We start from the raw sequence: 26619 nt of genomic DNA, 5'->3' as shown, positions 1-26619 counted from the left end.
GTATAGGTTCATCCCAAACTCCTAACTTATCTCCCTGCCCCAATCCCTTTTGGTAACCGTGAGTTTGTTTTCTATGTCTGAGTCTATTTCTGTTTTGTAAATAAGGTTATTTGTATCACTATTTTTACAATCCACATATAAGTGATATCATAGGATATTTGTCTGTCTCTGACTTACTTAGTATGATAATGTCTAGGTCCATCCATATTGCTGCAAATGGCATTATTTCATTCTTTTTTTACGACTGAGTGGTATTCCACTGTGTACATGTATGTCTAAATATCTTTTCAAATTAAGAGTTTTCTCTTTAATATATGCACAGGGTTGGGATGATATTAGAGCTGTTGACTTGAAGCTGGAAACTAAATCATTTTACTTAAGATTTAGATAGAAAATTGTATCATAATTGGCTCATATTGTAACTATGTATATAAAAACATGTCAGGAGAAAAATCATGTATTATAGAAAGTAGACTATGTTCCTATATTATTTTAAAAATCTCATTAAAAAAGCAAACTTGTGGAGCAAAAAAATACAAATTCAGTTATACTGTGGGTGTAAGGAAATGAGTTGAACCACACGGCAATGTAGGTGGTAGGAATGGAAAATGAAGCAGGTGAAATGGATGGTTCTTTTTCTCATAAAGAGGTATAATCCTCAACTGAAAGATGATTTAGTCTAAGCTAGGAAATACATTTAAATGGGAGAGGTAAAAAGATACCCATTTTTAAAAACAGGAGGGGTACTGCAAATGTCCTGGGACTTTTACCACAGTGCTCTCCCCCACATCTGGCACTTGCAATGGTCCAGCAAGGGATCTATTTCTTTCAAAAGCTTCACACAAGTATTTTTTGTGGATAAATATAGAACATAAATAAACCACAGACAAATGAAAATTAAAAAAAATTAACAGAAAAGTAACAATTTTCTATCTAAATCTTAAGTAAAATGATCTAGTTTCCAGCTTCAAGTCAACAGCTCTAAGATCATGTTCTTAAAGAGTTAATTCTGATTAATGTAGGAATGAATTCTAGAGATGGAAGAGAAGCAGATTTGTCCAGTATTTGGAGAGCCAAAAAATAGACTGAAATCTTATTTTACTGTATCTACCTTCCTTTCTTCTCTCTTTTGGCTTAAGTAAAATACCAGAATTTTTTTTTGTCAACCTCTTTAAGCTATAAAAACTTCACGTATACAAACTAACAAAATATACAGAGCCCAAACATCCAATTTAAATATTTTAAGCATCTTTATTTAATAAATAACTTCACTAAACAGCATTGTAAAAAGTGAACTGTTAAAATTAAAAGGCACTTAAAATAAGAATGTGACTTGTATGAAACAAAACAGGAAACTCAGTGAGAAGTAAATATACAGTGGTCTGTTATAGCACTAATTTAAAGTAAGAAATGCTTAAGTGATAGCTATTGCATGAGCCACAGTACAACTTCACATGTTGAATAAAAAGGCAAATGTACAGCTAAAACATCAGTGAAAAAGTACTGATTTTAAGTCTTACCCCAAATTGCAAACAAATACATTAAATGATTAGAAGAGGTGATAAAAAGCACCAGGCTTTAAAAAGAAAATGAATAAAATAAAATTCACCCGGAGGTCCCCAATTCAGCAAATACTATGCAAATTAAGGCCTTTATGTAGATAATGCTAAATCAAGGACTTTTCTTTTGCAGAAAATTTCCCAATACTTTTATTTTAGCCAAGACTTGACTTTACAAAGAGAAGGCATAAAAGTTACCAAGATTAAGTAACTCTTAAAATGGCACACAGGTTTTAAAGCTATGTTTTCCCTTCCTAGCTCTGACTTTCCCCATGGCCTTTGCAGATCAAATATTTCATTATTTTACACCTATAACTCCTAACATACTCATCTTTCAGGTATGTCATCAGTCATGTCTAACAGGCAAATAGCAAAATAATACATTTAAAACGATTCTAAACTAGCTAGAAGGACATTTACTTTGGATTCTGTATAACTGAAAAATGACATGTCTGCAAAGCTAGAAATCAGTTTTAACACTTGATTAACAGAAAGTCTCATATCATCCTCATTAACTACTGCCTTTCAATCACTCTAGAAATACTGTTTAATCCAGAAAGAGCTGGATTTCACTAGTCCAGGAGAAAAGGTCAAAAAGGCACATTGTGACCTTAGATGACAAGGATAACCATCCTGTCTCAAGTCTTTTGTCAGTCCCTGGCATTGGTTATAACATTATTTTCAAAATAATAAAAAAATTTTCAAATTATACATATTGTACATTTTCAGAACCTGCCCATGAGAGAACCATGGTGACGCTGCCCTGAAGCTACCTTACTGTGACTGTGGAATTACTACTTTGCATTCAGTGCTGTGGGTACACACAGGCAGTGCTCATTTCCCCTCATACTTCGGATTAACAACAGTTGTCACAGCACTCTTGTAAATAGGATTTTCACCCTAAAAAAAAAAATGGAAAAAATTATCAGTTATTCTACTAAAGTCATCTAACTTTATAAAACAATATTAAAATTAAAGACCATTTTCATAAGTCATTTCCGTTTGATCTGTCCAGATATCAAAAGGCTTACAAAAAAGGAAAAATGAAAGCTTTGCCCCACAAGGCTAAAGGTGCCCCTGAAAAGGCACTTTTCCTTTCTGAAAAGTCCTTCCTCCACTGGTGATCTGCAGTCAATGGCTTCTCTTTTTTAAACTAGTTTTGAATACTGTCTTGAAACTAGTTTTTAACAAACTCTTCTGCCATCAACTGCCTGATTCTTAATCCTTACTGTGAACAATGGTGCTTGATAATGAACAGACTGCTTGGCTTTCTTCTCTGTGAGGGAGGTGCTCTTCTGAGGCTTTGCCACTCAGGGTGTAGAGATTCTGAGGTAAGACTGTCACAAGTGGGCACAGTGCCAAATGTGCTTAGACAAAAATAATTACCATTCTTCATGAAATAACTGCTATTCTTTAATATGCTGATGAAACGTTTTATCACTGATACTATATTTTACTGGAGTCAAATGATTCCAAGCCATAAACATGAGAGATCTTTCAAGAGTCAAAACTTCACTGACAGTGATGTTTTAAAACATATCATTTTCTTAAAAAATTCTCATTCTAAATTATACATTTTAATATCTTCTATAGCATTCTTTTTCTCCTATCTTTAAAACTGAAGGTAAGCTTGAAAGTCAAATGAGAAATACGGGCAAATATTCCTATCTCAGAGGAAATGTGAGTACAAATCAAATAAATGTTTTACAATTTTTAAATGCTATTTAGTTTTGTATTTTACTATAGAACCATCTGAGGTTATTTTTTAAATATTTATAGAAAGCACCTAAAAAGTAATTTTTGCTTTTAAATTTTATCCACACTTCACTGCAGGTTATATTTGGATGTAGCTTTCATTGCCACAATTTCTACCTCCTAGAAAGGTATAGTTTGGTGGATGACAAACATGAAGATAAAGAACTCTGAAACAGTACACAAGAGAATTACATACATAAAATGGGAACAGCATAAGAAAAAAGGGATTGACTGAGATTAAGGATATTGTCAAAATGAAACTGACTACAGATAAAACATTGAAAGGTATATAGAAGCATATACACACACAGAGTTAGAAATCTATATGGTTGAGAAGTTTCTAAGGGTACATATGTATGTTTTGAATGGGAAAGGGAAAGCAGAAGATGCCATCTTTAAAAAGACTAAGAATTCATTGAGGGAAAGTAAAACATATAAAGGCTGGGTCTTGAGCAACACCAAATAAACCACTCTGACTTCAGTTCAGCAGCTAGTCTGGAACCTGACATTGTGCCTTCACTCCACCCCACAAAGAACAACCTGCCCAGTCATTTCTGAAACACAGAAGAACTCAGGATCCCTCAGAGATAAACATTATATAATCTGGATGACAAAAATCACATCGGATATCAAATTCTGTGCTCTTGTCCCAACTGGATCCCAAATGGTATTATAGCAGACATTTCATAATGGAGACTGGAGTATGGATCCTAGCAACTACATTCCTAATGAATGATCAGTACAAATAAGTGAGTCTATTTCCACCTTCCTATCATGCAAGGCTAAAACTGCCCATTTTTTTCAAATATGCTAGGAAAATAAATTACCATTAAGTTTCTTTAATGCATTAGATAAATCTAATAGTTAATACTTAAAAACTATGAGAGGTAATAAAACATGGAGAAGAAAAAAAAATGCCCAAGTTATAGATGAAACCAAAGTACAATTTACATGGCAGAACTTACCTTTGGAGAAAACACTGCCTTTTCATGTACACATTTATATTTATTATTTCATATATATTATTATTTCGAAGTCCATCCAAACAAAATTTTAACATGCAAGGTTAGAGGTAAGAGATTAAACCATCTGCGCTGGGCATCATTTTAAATGGAGGTAAGCTAAAATAATGCATATTAGTTCCCATCGTTCAGAGTGCAACCCTTCCCCATCCCAATAAAAAGCAAAGCCTGTTTAAATCAAGAGGAACACGGTTACATTCAGCAGGGAAGTCCTCTGTTCTCAGTAAATGTCATCCGTGCTCACTCTGGAAGGGCTGATGTGGTGGTTACAGTATCATTTCTGTTGCATATTAGAAATGCAGTGCATAACTGTGGGGGATTAGCAGCCCACATTTAATGTGTTTATATATAAACAGCTTTAACAAAGTTGATGATTTGATTTTTTTTAAATGTACCTACATGAATAGTCTTATGTGCTGAAGTAATTAGACTGCCTGCCTATTTATCTGAAATACGTTAATGACATTAACTGACCAGCAACCTTGGTCCCATACTGGAAAAGTGCTTTGTAAGCCATGATTTAATTTCTTAATGCTCATTCATTAATATCTACTGTTTATTTCTGCTTTAGTTTTTCTTGAAAAAACATCTCAGAATAACCAGTACCCATTAAATTTCCTGAATTTCACTAAATAAAAAAATTTTCACAAAACTTTCACATCCTGAATTATCCAAAATGCTTATTTTGGCTGAAGTAATAGTGTACCCAAAATTGACTTAACAATAAAAACATTAAGTTTCACTGTTACTGATAATTTCCTTCAAAACACAATTTAACATACAGCAAGGTAAAAATTTCACCTTTCAATAGGAGATACAGAAATTTTTTCATGTAAGTATCCATATAAAATGTCAATATCTGATTATGACAGAAAAAGGAAAGGAAAAAAACCCAGCAAATTAGTTTCCTTCTAAAAATGACATTCTTTCTGTAAAGCTCTAAATGAAGAAGAAAAGAATATTAAGACTCATACTACTAAGAAAATGTACCGGACTACGCAAGATGAATCTGACAATAATTTTCTGCCATCAAATTTAACTTTGCCATTTCAAAAGTCTTAAGATCTAATTAGAAATAAAAGAAAAATCAGACATATAATGGTTTCTAATGTTATCAGTACTCCCTGTATCTTTTAAAAATATGAAACATTCCTGTACTTTAAAATCTTACCATGTTATTATAAGTATACTCATTCATCTGAGTAAATAAACAAATCTGCATTGATGGGTTTCTGGTGTAACAGTGACTTCCCCATTCAGTAGTGTCACAGTAACACTAACATTCTTAAGTTACCAGAAATAGCAAAGACTGTCATTTCCTATAGTGATCTCCCTCCTCCTAACCAGGTAACAGTGTCTCCTGAAGACATGTTGATTGCTACCAGTTCAATGCAGTGGTTAAGAACCTAGATCCTGGAGCCCAGTGGCCTGGGTTTGAATCTCAGCTTTTCCACTAACTAGTCTTGTGAACTTGGTCAAGTTACCGAACTCTTCTGTGCCTGTCTTCTCATGTGTGAGATAAGAATAAAGGAAAGGAAGGAGTTCAGGATCAACAGTCAGGAGAATTGGTTCTAATCACAATCTTTTTATCAGAGTATTAGGGGCTTACATAATTATATTAAAACATGCTAGAAACACTTCATGAAAATTCAGTTATAAGGAAAAAGCCTGTCCAGTGTTGATAAAAGAGAAAATGATACATTTGTCACCCAAGTAGAGCATACACTCGCCAAAGTAACTTTCCCTTAGCTTAGAGAATAGGTTAACCAAGCTTTATTACCACTATGAAATTTTCAACAAAGTTTTAATTTAAAACTCTAGTAGGGTTTTTCTCTATATGAAATTTAAATTTCATGTTCACTTTTCACTCTTTCACTCTAAAACTTACAAATAATAATTTGTTATATAAGGATGATAATACTACCTAAAGCAAAGGACTCTAGTGAGGATTATAACTGACAGGCTGCTATCCAATACTGTAGTCATTAGCCAAAAACAACACAGTGTAGTTACTGACGCCCTGTTAAAGCTCTGGGAAGTGAAGTGACCCAGTGCCATTCTACCTAAGCAGAAGAGCTGGGACTTGACCCAGGTCAGTCTGATCACAACACACATTCTTTTCACCACAACACAGTTGCTGCTTCTATACCATAAAGCTTAATCCAAAGCCCTTCTAAATACTATTATTAACACACAGAAAGAAAAGCCATAGTATAGCCATATAAATAAAGCCAGATTTTGGAGGAAAAAAAAAAAACAGTAGTGATAAAAGACACACAGTGCAGTAAATACATGCAAAGACAGAAAATGAAAGAAAATACGAACGGAAATTTAGAGACCAGCTTTACGTCCATAGTTTGGATTCTTGAAATTATTAATAGGACTCTTGTAAATCGGATTTTCTTGCTAAAGTAAAAGAAACAGTTTCTAATGATTTCATCAGAAAAAAACTAAACAGAAAAAAACTAAACACTCACTAGAGTGTTTAAACACTATAAAAGATAATTTTTACTATTCTTACGCTTCCAAAATTATTTTTTAAAAATCCAAGAAAATTGTTGTTAAAATGCAAATGACTAAAATTAATTTACACCTGAAAAATACTGAAGATTGTCACTGCCTTCGTATATCAAAAGATGAATACAAGACGGCCAACGTTTGGCCACACGAGCCTCCAACCCCACATTTCAAAGCACTACATGCTGACATACATTTTCAATCACTTATAGCTTTTAAGTTTTGTATAAAACAAGGTTACTGAGTTGTAATTTGCAGAGTAAAAATACCCTTTTAAAGTACATAGTTTCATGAATTCTCTAATGTATAAAGACACCCATCTAGGCAATTTAGAGACCATAGGTTTAGTCCCCACAGGTTTGCCTTTTCTAGACTGTTACATAAATGGAATTACACAGCATGTAGTGTTTTGAGTGGCTGATTTCTACTTAGGGTTCTCTGTTGAATTATTAAAAAAAAAAAAAAGCAGCAGCTTTCCACTGAATAGTCTGCAGTTATTTAGGGTTTTGTTTTTAATTTTTTTGGTCATGCCAAGTATGTGGGATCTAAGTTCCCCAAGCAGGGATTGAACCCACACCCCTTGCATTGGAAATGAGTCTTAACCACTGCACCACCAGGGAAATTCCCAGGATTCTATTTTATATAGAAGAAAAGGCAGAAGAGCAGATTTAAGATTAAAATTATTAAGGAAATAAAAACACTGACCACAATAACCTGAAGAAACATTCTTACAATTGTTTTCTTTTAATGGGATGTATTTAAGATGTTTTCTGTTTTTCACTAAATGCAGGTTTCCTGAATAATAAATTCTGGGGGGCAACTGAAATATTTAAAGGACTTTAATAATTGGCTTTAGAGCTAATAAACAAGTCTTAGAAGCGTTACATTTACTTTATGAAACATCTTCCATTTTAGATGTTTTCCAACTTACCGTGTCCCATTTGGCATTCATTTTTTCCTTTTCAAATTTGGCAAATTCCCTTCTGTCATGAATGATCATTAAAAGCTTCCAAATCAGCAGCAATGCAAGGCCAATAAGAACAATTCCAGCAACCACACCTGCTACAATTGGAATAATGTCTGGACCAGTGGGGCACTCTGTAAAGTAAGCAGCAAAGGATGAGCACACAAGGGGGCTGGCCTGTGAAAACGCAGCCAAAACTAAGAGCTGGGCAGCCTCACAAAAGACACAGGAATTGAAACTCCAAGATAAGTGAAGTATCTTGGCACACACTATCCAAAAGAACCTATAAAAAAAGATAACTAGAACTTAACAGATAAGTTTACAAGATCATAAGATACATAATCAATAAAAATCATGTATTTCTATGAATTATACCAAAACTGATTTCTATATATTAGAAATTGAATACAAGAAAATAGTATTATCTACAATAGCACTGAAATCATGAAATACCCATGTATAAACCTAAAAAAAATGTACAAGATTTATATGCTAAAAATTACTAAATACTGATTTTAAAAAAGTCAAAGGCCTGAATAAATGGAGAGATTTTATCTATGTTCATTGATTAGAAGATGTCAATTCTCTCCCAATTTGATCTATAAACTCAGTATTATCCCAATGAAAATCTTGGCAGGACATGTGTGGATATCAAGCAAGTGAATTCTAAAATTTACAAAGAAGTAGGAGAACTAGGAAAGTGTTTCAAAAACACTTTCAGGAAAGAACAAAGTTGGACAACTTATATTACTAGATTTCACAACTAGCTGTGAAGCAACAGTAATTGAGACAGTGTGGTATTAGTTAAGGGACAGATGCCTAGATTAATGGAATAGAAGCAAAAGTCAGAATAGGCCCATACACATAAGGTCATCTTATTTTCACCCAAAGTGGAGAAAGGTCAGCCTTTTCAAGAAATGGTACAAGAACTGCTAGAAATCTACCTACAAAAAACTGGACCTCCACTCCAGATACTGAGAGCAGCTCAAAATACATTATGTACCTAAATGGAAAGCCAGAAACTAAAACTTTCAGAAGAAAACACAGGAGAAAAATACTTATGAAGTTGAGTTATGCAAAGAATTCTAAGGTAGTAAGAAGCAAGATCTACAAAAGAAAAACTTGGTAAAATTTAAGCTTCTGGTCTTCAAAAAACAGTATTTGAAAAACACATACGTGAAAATGCAAAACAATAACAGAGGCTTTAAAAAACAGTTTGGCTGTTTCTTTTGAAGTTAAATATATGCCCCCTCCCCAATTCCTAACATTTATCCTAGAGAAATGAAAACTTACATTCCAATAATAACTTAATCACAAATGTATAAAATTCCAAAGAATGAATTAAAAGTTCCCAGGGAAAAAAAAAGATAAAAATGATTCATCTCTTGAAAAGCAGAACAAATTCATGCCATATAATACCCTTTATCTTTCCCAGTGTCCAAGCCTAAATCAAGCTGATATTAAAAATATCATTAGTAACGATGTTACTGAGTACCTGCTATCAGGCACTGTGCCAAGGGCTTTATATGGGTTATTACTGCATTTACTCTTCAAACTCTCCATAACATAAAATTTGCTTTGCCCTTATTTCTTATAGTTAATTAAATACTATTTTAAGCTTGAAAAGATTTAAAATGTCCCAACTTGAATGTAAAGTGGTCATGTGAAGTAGCTGGAAGTTGTTCCTAGATGTGAGTGAATGAGTGAGTGAAAGTCACTCAGTTGTGTCTGACTCTCTGCAACCCCATGGACTGTCCATGGAATTCTCCAGGCCAGAATACTGGAGTGGGTAGCCTTTCCCTTCTCCAGGGGATCTTCCCAACCCAGGGATTGAGGGGAACTGCCAAAAGCTCTAAGCAGCAGAAAGACATAAAAGAAAATGCAAAAAACTTTGAAATGATCAGATTTCTACCTGGAGTCTCTACAACATGAACAGTGGCCTCATTGTTCACATTCACTGAATATGTGAAGTAGAACCAGCAGTCATCAACGTCCTTCTCCTTACAGTGGGACAAGGGATCCACCTGGCCTGGCTGGGGCAATTTGTCCCGATTTTCAACCTTGGTAATGTTGAAATGTGAACATTCCTGAGCACATGTGTCTTTCTTTTCTCCTTTATTGAAGGCTCGGCACTGAACACATTCTCTGTTAAAATGCAAATGATTATATTTATTATTTATAATAATATTTGCTTAAAGATTATTTTGTGTGCTAGACTCAAAATTTGACCAAATTAGGCCAAGAGAGACGAAAGAAGACATGAGTAAATGAAAAAACATATGACATTTCTTGGTGGGAAAACTAAACATAAAGATGCCAGCTTCCTAAGTGAAATTATAGATTTATTACAGCTCAAACTAAAATCCTCCAAAAGAAATATGAGTAGGAAGATAAAACTAGCCCTATCAGATATGAAATATATAATATAAAGCCAAAATAACTTTTGAAATGTATTGCTGGTATTATGGTTCTTTCTGCAAGGGACAAAACTTTCAATTTTATTTAGTCAAAAGGCAGTAAATAAATTGGTAATACAATTGGTAATACTAATTTAACAAAAGTTACCACATGGATTCAATTAAATACCAAATTCAGGTTGAAATAATGGTACCACCACACTCAGGATACAATTCACTATCATGTGCCAAACACTAGCGATTGAGAATTTTTAGATTTAAAAAGTGGGCTTCAATGTGACAGATACTTTATTTACCGTGTGGCCTAGTATTAGCACTGTTCTATGTACCGTGTGATCATACACAGGTGAACAGACAGTGAGCAATCACCTATTTCAAGCAACTCAGAAATACTTACTTATGCTCAGCACAGACTCCAAGGCAGGTCTGACACATCTCACAGGTTGGCCCTTGGAACTTGGGGTCTGTACACTTACAGGCACCACACTCGCAGACACCCCGGCCATTGCAGATCTGTCCATTTACAGCCATGCAGGAAGTGGTATCCAGAGAACAGTCACAGGCGCTGCCAGTGTAGTTAGGGTTGCACTCACACACTCGACACTTGCAAACACCATTTCCTGCAATTAAAAATCTCATTTCTCACCACAGTGGTAACAATATAAAATCACAACACTGAAAAGTGAAAACAAGCAATAATAGGTAAGAAAGTATCCACAGGATGGAGTGACCCTCAATGCTGCCCCTTTTCTATTTATTCACTAAGCAAACTCGCAACATGTTTTATTATATTAGATAGGACCACATTTTATAACTACTTTCAGACCCATTCTCACCTCCACATATTAAGCCATTGGATCTATCACAGTTGAAATTATCACACTCGCAGAATTTGCCAGAATAAATTTCATTTGTATTGTCCCTCTTCCTACACACACACTGTCCACAGACACACTCTCCATTGTTGCTACAGATTTCTGAACTGTTTTCTTTCCTGCAGTAAGCGTCCATGTCTTCACTGTTCACCTCATCTGTGCTACATTCACAGTGTCTCCCAACACGTCCCTCGTTGCACCTAAACAAAGAATCCAAAATTTCAGTCACATAAAATAAAAATAATTGAAAGTAACAAGTGGTAAGAAAGACAGAGAGGAAATAAAACTATAAGCATTATCTTCAGACTACAATTATATAAGAGTGTCTGTGCCATGTGTCACAGAAGTGTACATATATGCACGTGTACACACACCCACAGCCATTCAAGTCCATACGGAATCTACACAGGGGCCTAGGAAAAAATTCCTCTTCAGGGAAGTAACCATTCTGATCAAAATGAAAATACAATTTAGCAATGAACAAGTGAACACAACATTTGGAAACAAAGGATAAACTTATTTTTAAAGAGTGTGGTATGTTTTCAAAGGATATGCTGTATATTACATTTGCTATTATTTGCCCAATTTTTATACTAAAAGTTTATACACAATTTTTATACCAAAAAGTATAAAAACACACAACTGAATGACTGAACTGATAAAAACACGACGACTGAACTGATAAAAACACAGCCCAAAAAGTACATGGAAGTTGAAAACCATACTAAACATATCATTTGAAAATGTAACTACCATAATGTTTAAAAATAAATTTATCCTAAGGATTCAGACTTTTCAGACACTTTTTAAAACACCTAGTGCTTATACACATTGTTATCTGGTAAATACACAAAAAGAAGGCAAAATATTTTCAAGATTTTCAGATAAATAATATTTTACTAAAAATCTATCTATACACAACTCAGTAAGGATATGACATGGAAAATAAAAAATGTAACATTTTGTTATTTAGAATAGAAAGGTAGTAAATGATGGCAAAATACAGTCACTAATTTTCCTCATGATTAAAAACCCTTCAAAAGCCTAGTCATTTGGGAGCTGACAGTTGGATCAAAATATTCTTCTCTCCTGTTCTAAAAAAAAATAGGAGAAAGATGAAATAGAAAGATTTATTTACAGTATAAAAATAAAAATTCAAAATAATTTGACTTAAGTTCTGTTAGTAGTAGATTCTATGTTCTGAAAATAGTGCTTTCTTAATTTTACAAATATGTGAATTTTTAAAAAATTATTCCATCAATGCAGAAGTACATGTAATAACAAGCTGAACATCCTTTATTAATTCCTAATTCCAGTTCCCATATAAAATCACTATTAATTCTCTATAAGCTTACTGAACTCTCTAGAGTTCAGATTGCTATCATGAGAGAAAAACCCAAATGCTACCATAAACATTTGTTAAGTAACATCTTAGATGGCTACAAAAGCTTTTATTTTAGAATAAAAGGTAGTCTGCCTAAGGAAAAAAAGGCAGAGAAGAGCTTTCTATAAAGAACACACACAAGACCATCAAATTGATCTTGTGGTGAGCAACAAAAGTTGGAAGAGTGATTTCTCTGCTCCCACAGAGATTTTCTGGGAAGCTCAGACAGAGCGGGCCCCCAGCTGTCCCAGCTGCCACGCCCCCCACACTGTGCACGCCTCTAGCTCACCTGCAGGCCCCACACTCGAAGGTCCCGTTGCCATCGTGGCACTTGGGGCTTCCTGGGATGCCTTCACTCTGGCACTCACATTCACAGATGAACTGAAGGATAATCTCCACTTCCTCAGTGAAGCCCAGAGGCTTAATTTTAATGGTTTCAGAGTTCTTATTTGGACATTTATTTGCAGTTATGCTAATTTCAAATTGAACCTTAAAAGGAAAACAAGAAGATAAGTTAAAAACTAAACAATTTAAATCTACTAAAAATTTTTCAAAAAGCTACTCAACTTATATTTAACTGTTTCTCAAATTATAAGCTAGATTGCTTATAAACAAGTTAGCTTTTTCTTTTACTTCAGAAAAATGTTTATGTAACATACCTCATCCCCAATGGAAATATTAGAGCATTTTCTCCCATTTTCCCCTGTTCCATTCACCCCATTCTTGCAGTAAGACTTGTAATTTATTGTTACTCCTTCTGGTAATTTGCTGTTTTCCAAAATGACTTCTGAAGAAAGGGACTAAAAGAAAGACTAATGAAATAAGAGGAAAGGCAAACAAATGATACTATAAAATAAGTTGAATTCATAAATCCAATGGATAAATGAGCTGTAAAGAAAACAGTATTATTTAAATATTGGAAGCCTAATCTTGAGTGACTAGAAAACACAAAACCCAGAGAAACGGGCTCAAATAACAACCAATTATTCAAAATAATGTACATGACTGAAGAGTATCTAGCTAAAATTTTAATGATGACACAGCACAGAGGCCTAATATTAATTATGAAGAGTTCTGAGAACTCAGAACACTTTCTTTCCCCACTGGCAACACACTCCCCCTCTGCCCTGCCGCTTTAGCTCACTAGTGTTAGTCGCTCAGTCATGTCTCTTTGCAGCCCCATGGACTGTAGCCCACAAGGCTCCTCTGTCCATAGATTTCTCCAGGCAAGAATACTGGAGTGGGTTGCCATTCCCTTCTCTAGGGGATCTTTCCAACTCAGGGATCAAACTTGGGTCTCCTGAATTGCAGGCGGATTCTTTACCGTCTGAGCCATCAGGGAAGCCTCAGCTCACTAAGGACAAAGGTAAATAATCTACTACATAGGCTGGGAACAAATCTGCTTAGGGGCCATTGCAGGCCTGCCCCCACTCCCTCAAAGAAAGAAAACCCCGAGTGGGAGGACTCAAGCCAGTGCTTTTGTAGAACAGCAGAGGGCGCAGGACAAATGGAGAAGGCTGCAGCAGCGAGCTCTGTCCTGGTCACACCACTCCACAGATGAAGTTAGGAAAGCATTAAGATATGCTGTAAAGACAGGACGACTATGGGGGTGACAGGGAAAAACCAGAATCTAGAAAGTCTGTAAAAATCTGAGTAGGGTCTTTCCAAAACATTTTGGAAACCCCTGGCATGAGGTAGAAAATAAAATTCAACTAGTCGAAGGGCTGGAGCTGGTGTATGCAGCACAGGATGGTTACAGTTGTATTACAAAGGCCTCCAGTGACTTACAACAGTTACTGATGAAGGCTTAATGAGCATCCCTAAAGTACTTGGAACTAAACTTGAGATGAACACTTCCTCTTTAATTTCAACTTCCTTCCACGTGGGGTAAAAAAATCTTATAAATCTTACTTTAATAAGTCATGTATGCATTCATACATATTTTATGGTACATGCACATATGACTGTGTGTGTACCACTTGAGAACAGAGAACTATGTACCCCAAAAATATGGCAAGAGAAGAATTAGTGAAAAAAAAAAAAAGCTTTTCTGGCACAATTCATCAAAATCAATGAATATATAAAATGAAGGGAAGTAAAGAAGACTGAGGTAATCCTATAGATCTAAATGGAAGTTGTTTCATACTTGTTTTCCAAAAAAGAGACTTATTACTTAACGACATTTAAACAGAATTTAGAAATCCACCCCCTGCCACGCCTTTTATTTTGCCTTGCAAACACATTTTTGTAAGAGAATGAGTTTTTCCTCCACATACAGAATTTTACATACAAGTTTTACATTGTCTTCTGGGGCCTGCTAAATTGTGTATGAAAGGACTTTTACTTTTTTTGAGCAAAGTATTCTCAACAGGGTACTGCCCAAAATAGATCTTACTTAGAATGCACTCACATTGTACGCATCGATGATCAACTGAATCACATTGCTGGAATTTGCAGATAATGTTCCTACCGCTGACTTAGGGATCAAATTTTTCAGTTCCTGCAATTAAAAGATAAAACCTATAAAATTTGACTAATGAGCATCTACTGAGTACCTACTATTTATGTTTAAAAACCATTTCTTGATATATATCCTAAATAAGGAGTCAGACCTAAAAACAATTAGTTTTGCAATGTAATTAAAATACCACGTTTGTAAAATCTAGCCTATCTGATGACATTTTCCCACATTTCAATTCAGACATATCATTTTGCCTTTGATGAATAAACAATAAGGATCTAGAAATGTGTTCCTATTTTGATCTCACACGTATGTATTTACCTTGTAAACAGGCTGAAATTCTTCAGTAACTGCAAAAATCGTCTGAATGTTATTTTCGCTTAGTTTCTGGACAAGGTGAGCAATAGAAGGATAATCCTAAGAAATTAAGTAATAAAATTTAGTATGTAATTATATCCAATCTACTCCAGTTTTTCAATACTTTCTGAAAATAATGATTTGCAGATATATCTGGATTACTTAACGCAAGACTGCCTGAAACAACCCAAATTATTGCTGAACTGGGTGCTGTCTAGTGGGTTTCTAATCCTTTTCTATCTTTATGTGTGCATAAAAATTTCAATAAAAAAGATTTTTAAAAGATTATCTATGTATATTAAATGTCAGAACAATGAAATTAAAGAATTGCCATAATTAAAGGTTATATTATCACTAAGAAAAAGACCAAGATTCAGCAAGGTTTAGATTTCTTCCAGACCTTGAATAAACTGCCAATGTTTATTTTCCATAGAGGCAGGATGCCTACTTTCTTAAATCATATATAAATAAGACAAAGAGTGTAAAACTACAAATGATTTGTTTAGACATAGTATCAAACTTGCTACCCCTTGATGGACCGAGTGAGAGGAGACAGAGCTTTGGGCTGGGGTGCAGGGCCAGGAGTCAGCAACTCCCTTCACCCCCAGGTCCTCAGCTACTCAGAAGGAAGCAGGCACAAAGCCACAGCCTCAAAACAGCAACAAAGTTTTCCTGCACATTAGGTCAGGGCCCAACTTACCAAAATAACAAAACCCCAATCCTGAAAAACCCACAAGCCCATTACCTATAATACTCTAAAAACCCAAATCCACTTAATATGTAAGGCACTAAACACTTACGTAATAATGGCTCATTGTGTACACATCATTTTCCAGGTGACACTGTCCATCATTTGGTAAAACAATGCCACCAAGTTTCCCATCTCCAGCAAAGTGAAACCCAGCATCCGTGGAAAACACCAGCAGCCGTGTCACATTCCTCCAACCAATCAGTGACTAGAAAAGAAAAGGATTTCAATTTTAAAATACTACATACAGAAATTCAGAAAAGATTAAATCTTTTAATCTTTATATAGGCTACCACTATACTTTCAACTTAATTCTGTATTTTCTCTTTTCACAATGCTAATAACATCCTTGCTGATAAAGGCACAGAGCCCGCTGAATAAAACTCCCCCACCTCACTATAACTTCACCTTGCCTAGCTGTCTGTCTCAGCTCTTTTTTTAAAAACTACCTTTTCAAGTCAAGGTCCCTCTCCCCACTAAAAGGTAGCTCCACTCCACGCAGGGCAGGGCAGGGACCACATCTGATTTTGTGCATCATCTTATCTCCAGTAGTAGCACTAATAGGTGTTTAATGAATAAACAAAAATGTCTCAGCCCACACCCAACTTTATCTAAACACTGTTATCTCCTCTTCCCATCCATACCTACTCCACCTTCTGGAGCATGTACTCCCTTTATCAGCCACCATATTAAAAAAGCCTCCCCTTTTTACTTCTAGAAAAAAGGATCTTCTTCAAAGGCTTGATCCTTCTTCAAAGGATCTTCTTCAAAGGATTAAAACCCTTTTAATCCATCTGTACTGTCTGTTCATTTATTCTCCACCTGATTCAGCAAAAAATTTAAAGTAGTGGTAAAATCATCTTGAATGGTAATTTTATAATCATCTGTCTTTATTTACTCTGTACATCTGTATATATCCTCCTAAGACTATAAAATCCTTGAAGGCAGGAATTAAGTTTATTCATGCTGGCAGACCAAGTGGAATATCTGTCTCTTCTGCATTTAGAGAAGTAAGTGGAACGGTTACTCTCAGTCAGCGCAGAGAGCAGCGGCCAGGATACCATGGCCTGTTTTAATCTCAAGGGTGTTTTGTCTTAGGCAGAGACAGCGCAGAGAATGCTTTCTTCATATGAGCTTCTAGCGGGGTCACAAATGAATGGCTGGAGAGGAAACAGGCATCAAGCTAGGCACCGCCTGGAAAACTACTCTTCCCCTTTAAAAGTGGAGACTATCCTTAAACTGCACCTACCCTGGTGAGAAGTCAAGAGTGACCACAATACAGTTGTTAACCGTTTGCTGCCTACTTGCACTGTCTATGGATTACCGTATTTAAACCTCCTAAGGTGTACCAGTTATTATGTCTCAAGGAGAAGGAAACAGCCCTCTAGAATGGCAAGGAAACTGCCTAGTGGATGAGCAGTGATGGGAACATATGAAGCTTTGTCCTAACAGTCTAAAGACTGCTATCTCAAGCACTATATTATATTATCATCTTGGGTATCAAATAGCATACTAAAACTTGGTTTAAAAGTAACCATTAAGAAGCATCTGGAAGAGAAAGGTCTTTTAGGGCACAGGGGTACTATAAGGAAAAAGGGGGGGAAATGAGACAGATAAAACTTCGTCTAGCTCACAATGTTTTCTACTTCCATCCTCAGCTACATCATTAAAAGGTCACCTAAAATTTTCAGCTGGTAAATGGGTCAAAAAATTCTAACCACTAGTCCAATGGAGGATCAGCTTACTGTCACTGAAAATCTTGTAATTAAAATTACAAACATTACATGACTTCTCAGAATATCTATTCTCATATAGCTTTCAAACTAGGACTTAAAACTTTCTTTTTAAATTACTAAGACATGAGGAAGATGCCTCTCAAAGATAAGCAGAAGAAAACTAACCAAAGGAAAATGGTGTCTGACACACAATCTATTTGAGCACTTTTAATGTTCCTGGTGACGTCTCAGATAACCCCAATACCGTCTCAGTCACAAAGCCGGAAGGCCAGGGTACCCTGAGCCTCTTTAAAAAACCCAGAACACCAGCTAAAGCTACACTGCCCCACTGTTTCAAATGGTGAGCATTTTAGCTTTTAAAACCTAGATTAACTATGCTTTTTTTTAAACCACTCACAGTTGAGAGGGAATTTAAGGGATTAATCAGTATGATATAGAATATAAGGTAATATTTTCTGACAGAAAAATCACACTTAAAATCCACACAAATAATATCCCCTTGTAGAGAATGAATGCACTCACTCCACAAACTGCAACTTGCATGATTGCATCAAAGCCACCTTCTGGTGAATCCAAATTTCCAGATATGCGCTGCTTACCAACAAGTTCATTAAATACTTCCCCTTTATCAGTAAGGCTGAGCACATTTTTGTAGCTAAATGGGCTCGTGCAATTCTGTTCATTTGTGCAAGGGTTCCTGAGTTTAGCTGGTGTTGTGCTAATGTAAGGCATCACAGTTTTCTCCACGAAAGAGCCAAACCCTGTGGAGGAAAATGCACATGCAGTGATGATGAAGGGTGGATGGTTAAACTGCATTAAAAAATCAAGTCTAAGTAATCAACATGTTTATAAGATCAACAAATGAATGAATAAATTCCTGTAACAACAAACATGCAGCTTATTATCTATGTGGTGTAGTGTGTGTCAAATAACATGGCAGCCTGTAGTAAGAAGGGCTTCCCTGGTGGCTCAGATGGTAAAGAATCTGCCTGCAATCCATGAGATCCAGGTTCCATTCTTGGGTCGGGAAGATCCCCTGGAGAAGGGAATGGGAACTCACTCCAGTATTCTTGCCTGGGAAATTCCATGACAGAGGAGCCTGGCGGGCTACAGTCCACAGGGTCACAAAGAGTCAGACACGACTGAGTGACTCTTTCTTTCTTTTTTATAGTAACAGAGGAACAAGGAGGAAGAAAAATCATTAGCCATGTGACAGGAATATCAGTCCTCTCAGAAAGAAAAAGCTAAAACCCAGCCTCCTAATCTCACATGTATGTAGTGAAGAATAAAACTGCCAAGATTTACACAAATGAAAATTATTAATTTTCTCAAAATTCCTACCAATTCGGAAGTCTGAAGTGATCCTCCTCATTTCATTCATCAAATCTGTTCCCAGACTTTTCACATTCTCCAAGTCATCTTTCATGGAGTAGGAGAGGTCCATGAGGTAGTAGAGATCGATGGGATAGTCTTCAGCCCGCTTGAATTTTAGTGTAAATGTCTGTGGCTCCCCTAATTAATCAGAGATTAGAAAATTAGCTTGCCAGCAATCAAAAGCAAATGGAAAAGCCAAGTAAATCAGCTTGATAAGGTCAACACTATAGAGTAAACCGTATTATTCACATAGTTTTTACAAAAACAAGGGCATTCCATAGGCAATTCAATCAATGGCTGTGTACTCTTTATTTACAAATACTTAAAATGCCAGGCCCCAGGGATGATAAAAAAAAGACAGCATTCCCAATCTACAGTGGGCAAGACAGGCAAATAGTGGGTTGCAAACTATGACAAAGGAAAACAGGGAACACCACAAACTAGACGGGGTGGGTGAAGCAGGCACACCCCAGGGAACACCGGACGTTTTAGAGACTGACGCTGTCAAATGAAGACTCTTCTCTGTTTATGGGAGGCACTGTGTGCAGTGAATAATCTGATTTTCACTTAAGAAAAACTGATGAAAAGTTTCAGAGATGATTAAAGAGACAAACTTGTTAAGAAATTACAGCCAAAAAAAAAAAAGAGGATAAAGACATGAAACCAATAAGGACACAGAAGAGATGTACCAGAGGTTATGAGTTGAAATGCGCTCAGAAAATACACAAGTAGGAAGGGGTCTGGGTAAAAAGTCATTTAGTTTTTAACTTGCAGATTTTCTCTATATAGTAGGCAGTTGGATAACTGTGTTTGGAGCTTGAGAGAAAAAAGTCTGTGTTATAGCACACAAAGGGCTTCAAAGCCATGAGAGGAAAGTCAACAGTTAAGTGGAAGAAGAAAAAAGACACGGAAAGAAGACTGGAAGGTACTGGTAAGAGATAAGAAGGAAAACAGGAATGTTACCGCAGAAGCCAAAAAAAGAACATTTCAAGAAGCTCAAAGGCATCGCTTGTACAGAAGAGTTAAATAAAGGAATAAAAAAGGCCTGACAAGGGTCCATCAGGCCTGGCGGTTTCAGGTGCCAGGAGAGGTTGGCCAGAGCAGGTCTAGAAGCACCAGGCTGAAGAGGGGGCAACAGGGGAGGGAGAGCGGAGGGCACAAGTGAGTCCTCTGAGTGGAAGGGCTGGAGATTAGAAGAGAACGGGGCATATTTTTTTCTTTTTTCCAGATGCAGGACTGCTACAGATTCTTATGAAAACCTTAATATTTTAACAGTAGTGTACGAAAACAAACCAAAAAATAGATTAAAATGTTATCTTTATGTTATATAGTTATATCAGAAGATGGATATTTTTATTTTTAAAAAACCCACTAAATCTGTTAATAATACTTTCTGAAACTTTAACAGAATTTACTTTGGACATTAGGCAACATGTCAGGTACATGGTCTGACAAACTACATCTGCACACAAATTCAAAAATATTCTAAAAGTTAACTTACTCAACATTTCTCAACAGAAACTTATATAATGTTGTCTGGAAGCTCAAGTGGACCCAAAAGCATTCCTAGAATCAGATTTCCATACCTGATCGTAACTGCAAAACCAACTGCTGTGGCTGGATTTGAGTGATATCTTCTGGCTGCAGCTTCTCTGCTGTTCCTTTGCTTCGGTTCGTTACATTTTTATTTTTCTTTATATCTTTGGAGCCTCTGGGATTTTCAATGTCATTCGGATGACAGCCCTTCTTTTTTAAGGCTTCTAAATCATCACATCGAGCAGATGTAGGCATACCTTCTTGTAAAAATGTCTAAATGACATACAAAATATAGGTATAAATATGGTATAAAATGGTCAAACCTTTTATATAATTGCAAATAACCAATTAAATTGCAAAAATCAGGTAACATGTCTAATGTACTTCATCTCTGGTTTTAAGCAAAATGTTGTTCCCTTCATCCAAACCATAATAAACAAAAAAACATTTCTCCTTGAAGGTAATACTTTTATGACTAATATATAACTAGTACTATATTATTTTAGAAATATTTAGTAGGACTTAAGTGTGTATTTTAACTGTTTCATGTTCAAATTCAGAGTATCTACTCAAAGAAATTTTTTTTGTGAAATTATTCAGCAGGGTTAAGAATCATTAATGATGAATATGCCCAAATAACAAATATTTTTCCCAAAATTTCCCTTAAAAATATTCTTAGAAGTCTTTCATATTAGATAGCATTTTCCTTCAAGATATTTTGAACAACTCAATACTAGGGAAAATATATGAGCCCAAAACCTTTTTTAAAAAAGAGACCAAGAAATTTATCACAGATTTAGTAAGTATTCTTGGAAGTTTAAAAAAAAAAAGCTATTGGCTATTATTAGAAAAAAGCCTTTTAGAATTTACTAAAAAAAAAAAAAAAAATAGCAAGTGATTTTATAACAGGGTTAGAATGTATTTCCATTGGGTGAATTTTTTAAAAACAAAAAGTTGTAATGCTATGTAAATGGTATTTGTGGTGTGGGGTAAAACTTCCAGTAGTGACGTGATTTTAAAATGGGTTTTATGTGGAATCTAGAAAAATGGTACAGATAACCCTATTTCCAGTGTTTGGAAATAGAAACCTATTTCCAAGAACAGAGATGCAGACGTAGAGAACAGAGATGTGGAAGGGGAGGGGGAGAGAAGGTGGGACGGACTGGGACAGCAGCACAGGCACAGATTCACTACCGTCTGTGAAACAGCTCGTGGGAGCTGCTGTACAACAGAGAGCTCAGCTTGGTGCTCTGTGAGGACCTACGGGGTGGGATGGGGGGGGAGTTTCAGAAGGAGGGCATATATGTACACATACAGCTGATTCATGTTGTTGTATAGCAGAAACTAAGACAACACTGTAAAGCAATTATCCTCCCATTAGAAGAAGAATATACTGTACAGCACAGGGAATACAGCCAATATTTTATAATAACTACAAATGGAATATAACCTTTAAAAATTGTGACTATGTTGTATGCCTGAAATTTATATATGATACGTCCACATCTCAATTTTAAAAATAAAAAGAATGTTTGCCAAAAGAATCAGAGAACCAAAAAGAGTTACAATTTTTAAGTAACAGAAATAGCTCAAAATATATTCTTGTTTATAATAGGATGGTGTGTTAGAAATGCATTAATATAATGAATCCAGGATCTTTTCTGTACTTGGAAAATAAAGAGCAGCTAATAAACATTCATTACTACCATTTTTTTAAAATGTGTTATTTTTATCAGATGACTGACTCAGAACTACTTTTAGTGAAAGCAAAAAAACTGCTGTTAAGATGTGTGTGCACACACACATGTGTACACTCATTCATGTCTGACTCTGCGACCCCATGGACTGTAGCCAACCAGGCTCCTCTATCCATGGGATTTTCCAGGCAAGAATACTGGAGTGGGTCGCCATTTCCTACTCCAAGGGATCTTCCAGATCCAGAGATCGAACCCACAGCTCTTTCAACTCCTGCATTGGCAGGCAGATTCTTTACTACTGCGCCACCTGGGAAGCCCTAAGATGTAAAGATTCTAAATAAGTTTTTCATAAATGTGAGAAAGGGGAACAACAACAGTGTATACATGTATATTTGTGCATATCATTTTAAAATGTGTACTTATAACAACCATTTAATTATTTCACATATACTCCTAAAAATTGTTAGTTGGCCAGAAGTCTTTTTTAAAATCTTGTCATTAGGAAAACGAGGAAATGCCTTTCATTTAGGGTCACTCTGTGTTCAGTTTTATATGGTATTTATTATCTATCAATTTCATGGTGCTGCATAAAGTAAGGATATTCATAAAAAAGAATACACAATAGTTTTGATCAGTTCTTTTTTTAAGGGAAACGTAACACTAAATGAGAGCATTTTTGTACTTGGAAAAACAACTGGAAGGGCATGCCATAGGTCTGATGGTTCAAAGTTCAAAGTTGTCCTCCCTTTATGTATGATCAAACCTAAAATGCTGCCAAAGTACAGGGCCCAGTGCACCATCCATTTCCAAATATTAGCCAACCCAGGAAACTCAGATGACAAAACTCAAGTAAACATATCCCAAAATACCTTTAATAATTTAAGAATTGTGCCACAAAGATCAAAGGCTAAATTATTAAAAGAATAATTTGGCTAGGATAACTCTATATCCCAGATAAACTATAACCTTCATAAAATGAATGCTATCATTGGGAAGAGCAAGTACTACTTATTTATAATCATCTAAGTGAAACTGCTTTAAGTTTCTTCAATTCTTGTGCCAACACAAAGGAGGCAGATCATGCTCAATTTCCAGGTAAGAAAATCTGGGGTTTCAGATAAGTAAGCCTTGTCTGAGACAAACTGAAGGCACTCCCTGTCTCCTCCAGTGTCTCCAACTTAATTCCAGAACACCATTTTTTGAAGAAGAGAAAGTTGCCAGTAGAAAGATTTTGAAATGACAAAACAAAAACTTCTCATTTTGTCTTTCAGGTCAAATCATATGAAACATCTGATACTTGACCAGTAACGGCCACAACGCAGGCATTTGAATGTGGGGTTTTTACTCAGGTGCCTGAGTAAAAACAAACAATAAGCCTTCAACCTTCAGATATTATTTACTCTGTAAATAAATTACATATCCTCAAAATAACTCCCCTCTACCTCCAGTTCCAACTTAGTGTTCATTTGTCCATTCATTCATTCAACACTTACTAAACTTGTGGAAGGTGCCATGTTAAGCAATATATAGAGATGACAAAAAATAAAATTTAAATCCTAACCTCAACGGGCTTTGATTAGGATGTAAATCAAGTATATATTAGTTTAATTAAAACACAATTAGGCAGATTAATTTATACCTTTCCCATCATAAAAAAGGGAAAATCTAAAATAATTCAATGAGATGGCTAGAGTTTTTTGGGAAGCTGTCCAACAGAAACAACACACGCTACAAAGGTAAGCTATGTATGTATTTTTAAGTTGTCTAATAGCCACATTGAGGGGAAAAAACAGGGAAAAGTAATAATATATACAAAATAGGGGCATTTCAACCTTAATGATTTTTTAAATCACTAAGTCCTTGATCTCTGGCATGTATGAAGGCTGACAGCAATCGGGTGCACAACGTCACCACACATGCCTAGTGGGCCCTGTGCGGGGCAGCGCAGCTCCAGACCACCACACAGGGTCACACACAGAGCTGACTCTCGTTCAATCAACACTGAGTGAGTGAAAGTCACACCAAGCACTTCCCAAGGATACAGTTTTGAGCAACACTAAGTGACGACGGAATGAATGGAAAGGCTTGAACAATCAATCTGACTTACTGAATTTGTGCACCATCCACAATTTGGCCCTGCTTGTATACACTCCCCACATGATTTGGCATTTGCTTTCAAACATCTATTTTCATCTGTCAGGAAAAAGAAAAATTAGGCCACTTAAGTTCAAGAGAGAAAACAATGAAAGATCAGGATCACAATGACAATGTAATATATATGAACATGACAGAGAAATACCATGCACCTAGTTACTAAACTGACTCGGACCTACCCACCAAAGAGAGCTGATTTTGGATCATCCTGGCACAGAGAACAATGAAAAGACAGCTATCTTTCTTATCTTCTACAGCAAAGACTAGATACCCTTAATCTATACATGTCCTTTTTTTCCCCCAAAGGCATAATTCCAGGCTCTCTCAAGTTGGTCATAATTGTCAAGAATTTTCTTACCACTGGGTAAAGTATTATTTCTTTTCATTTAACTCATACCACCACACCCATACTCCCCCTCCAACCAGGCTGCTTCATTTTAGTTTGGTAAATACTTGAAAAGTCCATATTCATCCTATCCACAGCTCCTTGATTTTTCAGGTCTGTGTTCAAAGTATGTCATGTATTTCTTTAAATCCATGTAAGAATCAGCATGCCTGCCATGTAGTACATACTAACATGGACTATCTCCAATGTATGTTTTCTGATTATAAACCTAACACACGCTCATTATAGAAAATTTGGAAAATACGTAACAGCATAAAGAACTAAAAATCACCCAAAACCTGCTCATTAAGAAAGACGTTTTTTGTCTATTTTTCCCAGTCTTTTGTCTATGCAGATAAATCAAAAAATAGCAAGGAAGCATGCCTAGACATTACTTAAATGAAGTTGAGGATATACATTTTGTATACTACTTTTTATACTTAATTGTTTCATTCCAAATTCTTCAAAAACGTGGCTTTAAAGATTACACATGAAAAAAAATAAAATAAAGATTACACATGCCACTGTATTAATGTAGCCTATAGAATGGGAAAATTTCTATTATTTTTAATTGCATGGTTCATGTGTGCCACATAAACCCGACATATATACACATATGTGCACATACATGAACACACTCAGATGACCATTCTTATCATGTAAAACTCAATTTCCTTATCACAAATTTAAAAGAAAAAGAAACACTGAGGTGGAAAGGATTAACTTTTAACCTCTCTCCAGCAATAACATTCAAACACACATCCCCACAAGCAGTGTATGCACACCATATTTCCTTTTTTAATGCAAAGATTTTCTTTTCATTTAACAGGTATAAATAAGAACATCAATTGTCAGTTATTTAAGGCTTCATTTTTTTTCCTTCGTATTTTTCCTGGCCATTTATTTTGTAAATTTCTATTTGCCTTTTACAAATTTTTCTATCATCATGTTTTTAACTGTTTTTACTGGATCTCTACACTTGTGAGCGAAATTAAACCCTTATTTAGCTTCTCATTTTGTTGATGGTGTTTTGACATACAGATAATTTGGTCCTTTATGTTACTGTTGGTCTTATGTAATTTAAATTTATTAATAACTTCTCTCATCTCAAGTATCAAACAGCTGTTCTATGCAGTGTATTTTCTGAGATTTGGAGAACAAAAAAACTGGATATCCATTATTCTAGATTTGGGTGCACCATGGTTTATAAGAGGATTAAATATATTTTCAGTTTTATTTTTCATTCCTCTTCTATACAACACCAACATTTTGCAAGACTTCTGATCAAGAACATCTTTTGGAAAACCAACAGCTCCTCCTTTCATTTTTTCAGATAGTAGTGGATAGTTCATAATCTACTCTTCTACACATTTACTTTATTTCCTTCTAAAGACGTAACATGCCTTTGCTTTCTCTGTGTTCACTTACACACTCTGTCATATCCCCCCAAAGATCTCGATGTAGTGCATTCTATTCCTGTTGTCACTCTGGGTGGTGGGTAGGGAACCTGACAAAGGACCTTACAGGCACCGCAAGGAGCCCTGCCCTGGACTCGGAGAGGTGGGGCCGCTGCAGGGCCTTCAGAAGGAGCAGGACTGCCTGATTTAGGTTTTCCCAGGAATCTAAAGTGGTCAAAAAGTGATACAAGATATTGAACAGACAAGCAAGAAACTTTTTT

At 35.7% G+C, this 26619-nt stretch overlaps 1 protein-coding gene across 3 annotated transcripts in view; it reads right to left on the bottom strand.

Annotated features, from left to right (window-relative positions):
* Positions 1 to 1231: 1231 nt before the first annotated feature.
* The window catches only part of ITGB1 (integrin subunit beta 1), a 42036-nt gene continuing 16648 nt past the window's right edge, over positions 1232 to 26619 (bottom strand). The window contains exons 3-17 of one of the 3 annotated variants that reach the window (XM_081558790.1): positions 24510 to 24595; positions 20756 to 20978; positions 19137 to 19307; positions 18318 to 18556; positions 16112 to 16267; positions 15276 to 15371; positions 14904 to 14993; positions 13153 to 13293; positions 12783 to 12982; positions 11071 to 11309; positions 10632 to 10854; positions 9730 to 9962; positions 7785 to 7951; positions 6662 to 6742; positions 1232 to 2459 (exon numbers count right to left, since the gene is read on the bottom strand). In XM_081558790.1, the coding sequence (XP_081414916.1) occupies positions 6668 to 6742; positions 7785 to 7951; positions 9730 to 9962; positions 10632 to 10854; positions 11071 to 11309; positions 12783 to 12982; positions 13153 to 13293; positions 14904 to 14993; positions 15276 to 15371; positions 16112 to 16267; positions 18318 to 18556; positions 19137 to 19307; positions 20756 to 20978; positions 24510 to 24595 (2339 nt within the window). In that variant the 3' untranslated portion in view covers positions 1232 to 2459; positions 6662 to 6667. Of the gene's footprint in view, positions 2460 to 6661; positions 6743 to 7169; positions 7227 to 7738; positions 7952 to 9729; positions 9963 to 10631; positions 10855 to 11070; positions 11310 to 12782; positions 12983 to 13152; positions 13294 to 14903; positions 14994 to 15275; positions 15372 to 16111; positions 16268 to 18317; positions 18557 to 19136; positions 19308 to 20755; positions 20979 to 24509; positions 24596 to 26619 lie in introns of those variants that run through there. The other 2 variants (XM_081558791.1, XM_081558792.1) reach the window with 2 other exon arrangements.

The sequence above is a fragment of the Giraffa tippelskirchi genome, chromosome 13, assembly GCF_054371585.1.
Source record: "Giraffa tippelskirchi isolate mGirTip1 chromosome 13, T2T-mGirTip1v1.2.pri, whole genome shotgun sequence".
NCBI lineage: Eukaryota > Metazoa > Chordata > Mammalia > Artiodactyla > Giraffidae > Giraffa > Giraffa tippelskirchi.
The sequence above is the reverse complement of the archived record's forward strand: the minus strand, read 5'-3'. Positions and strand labels throughout refer to the sequence as shown.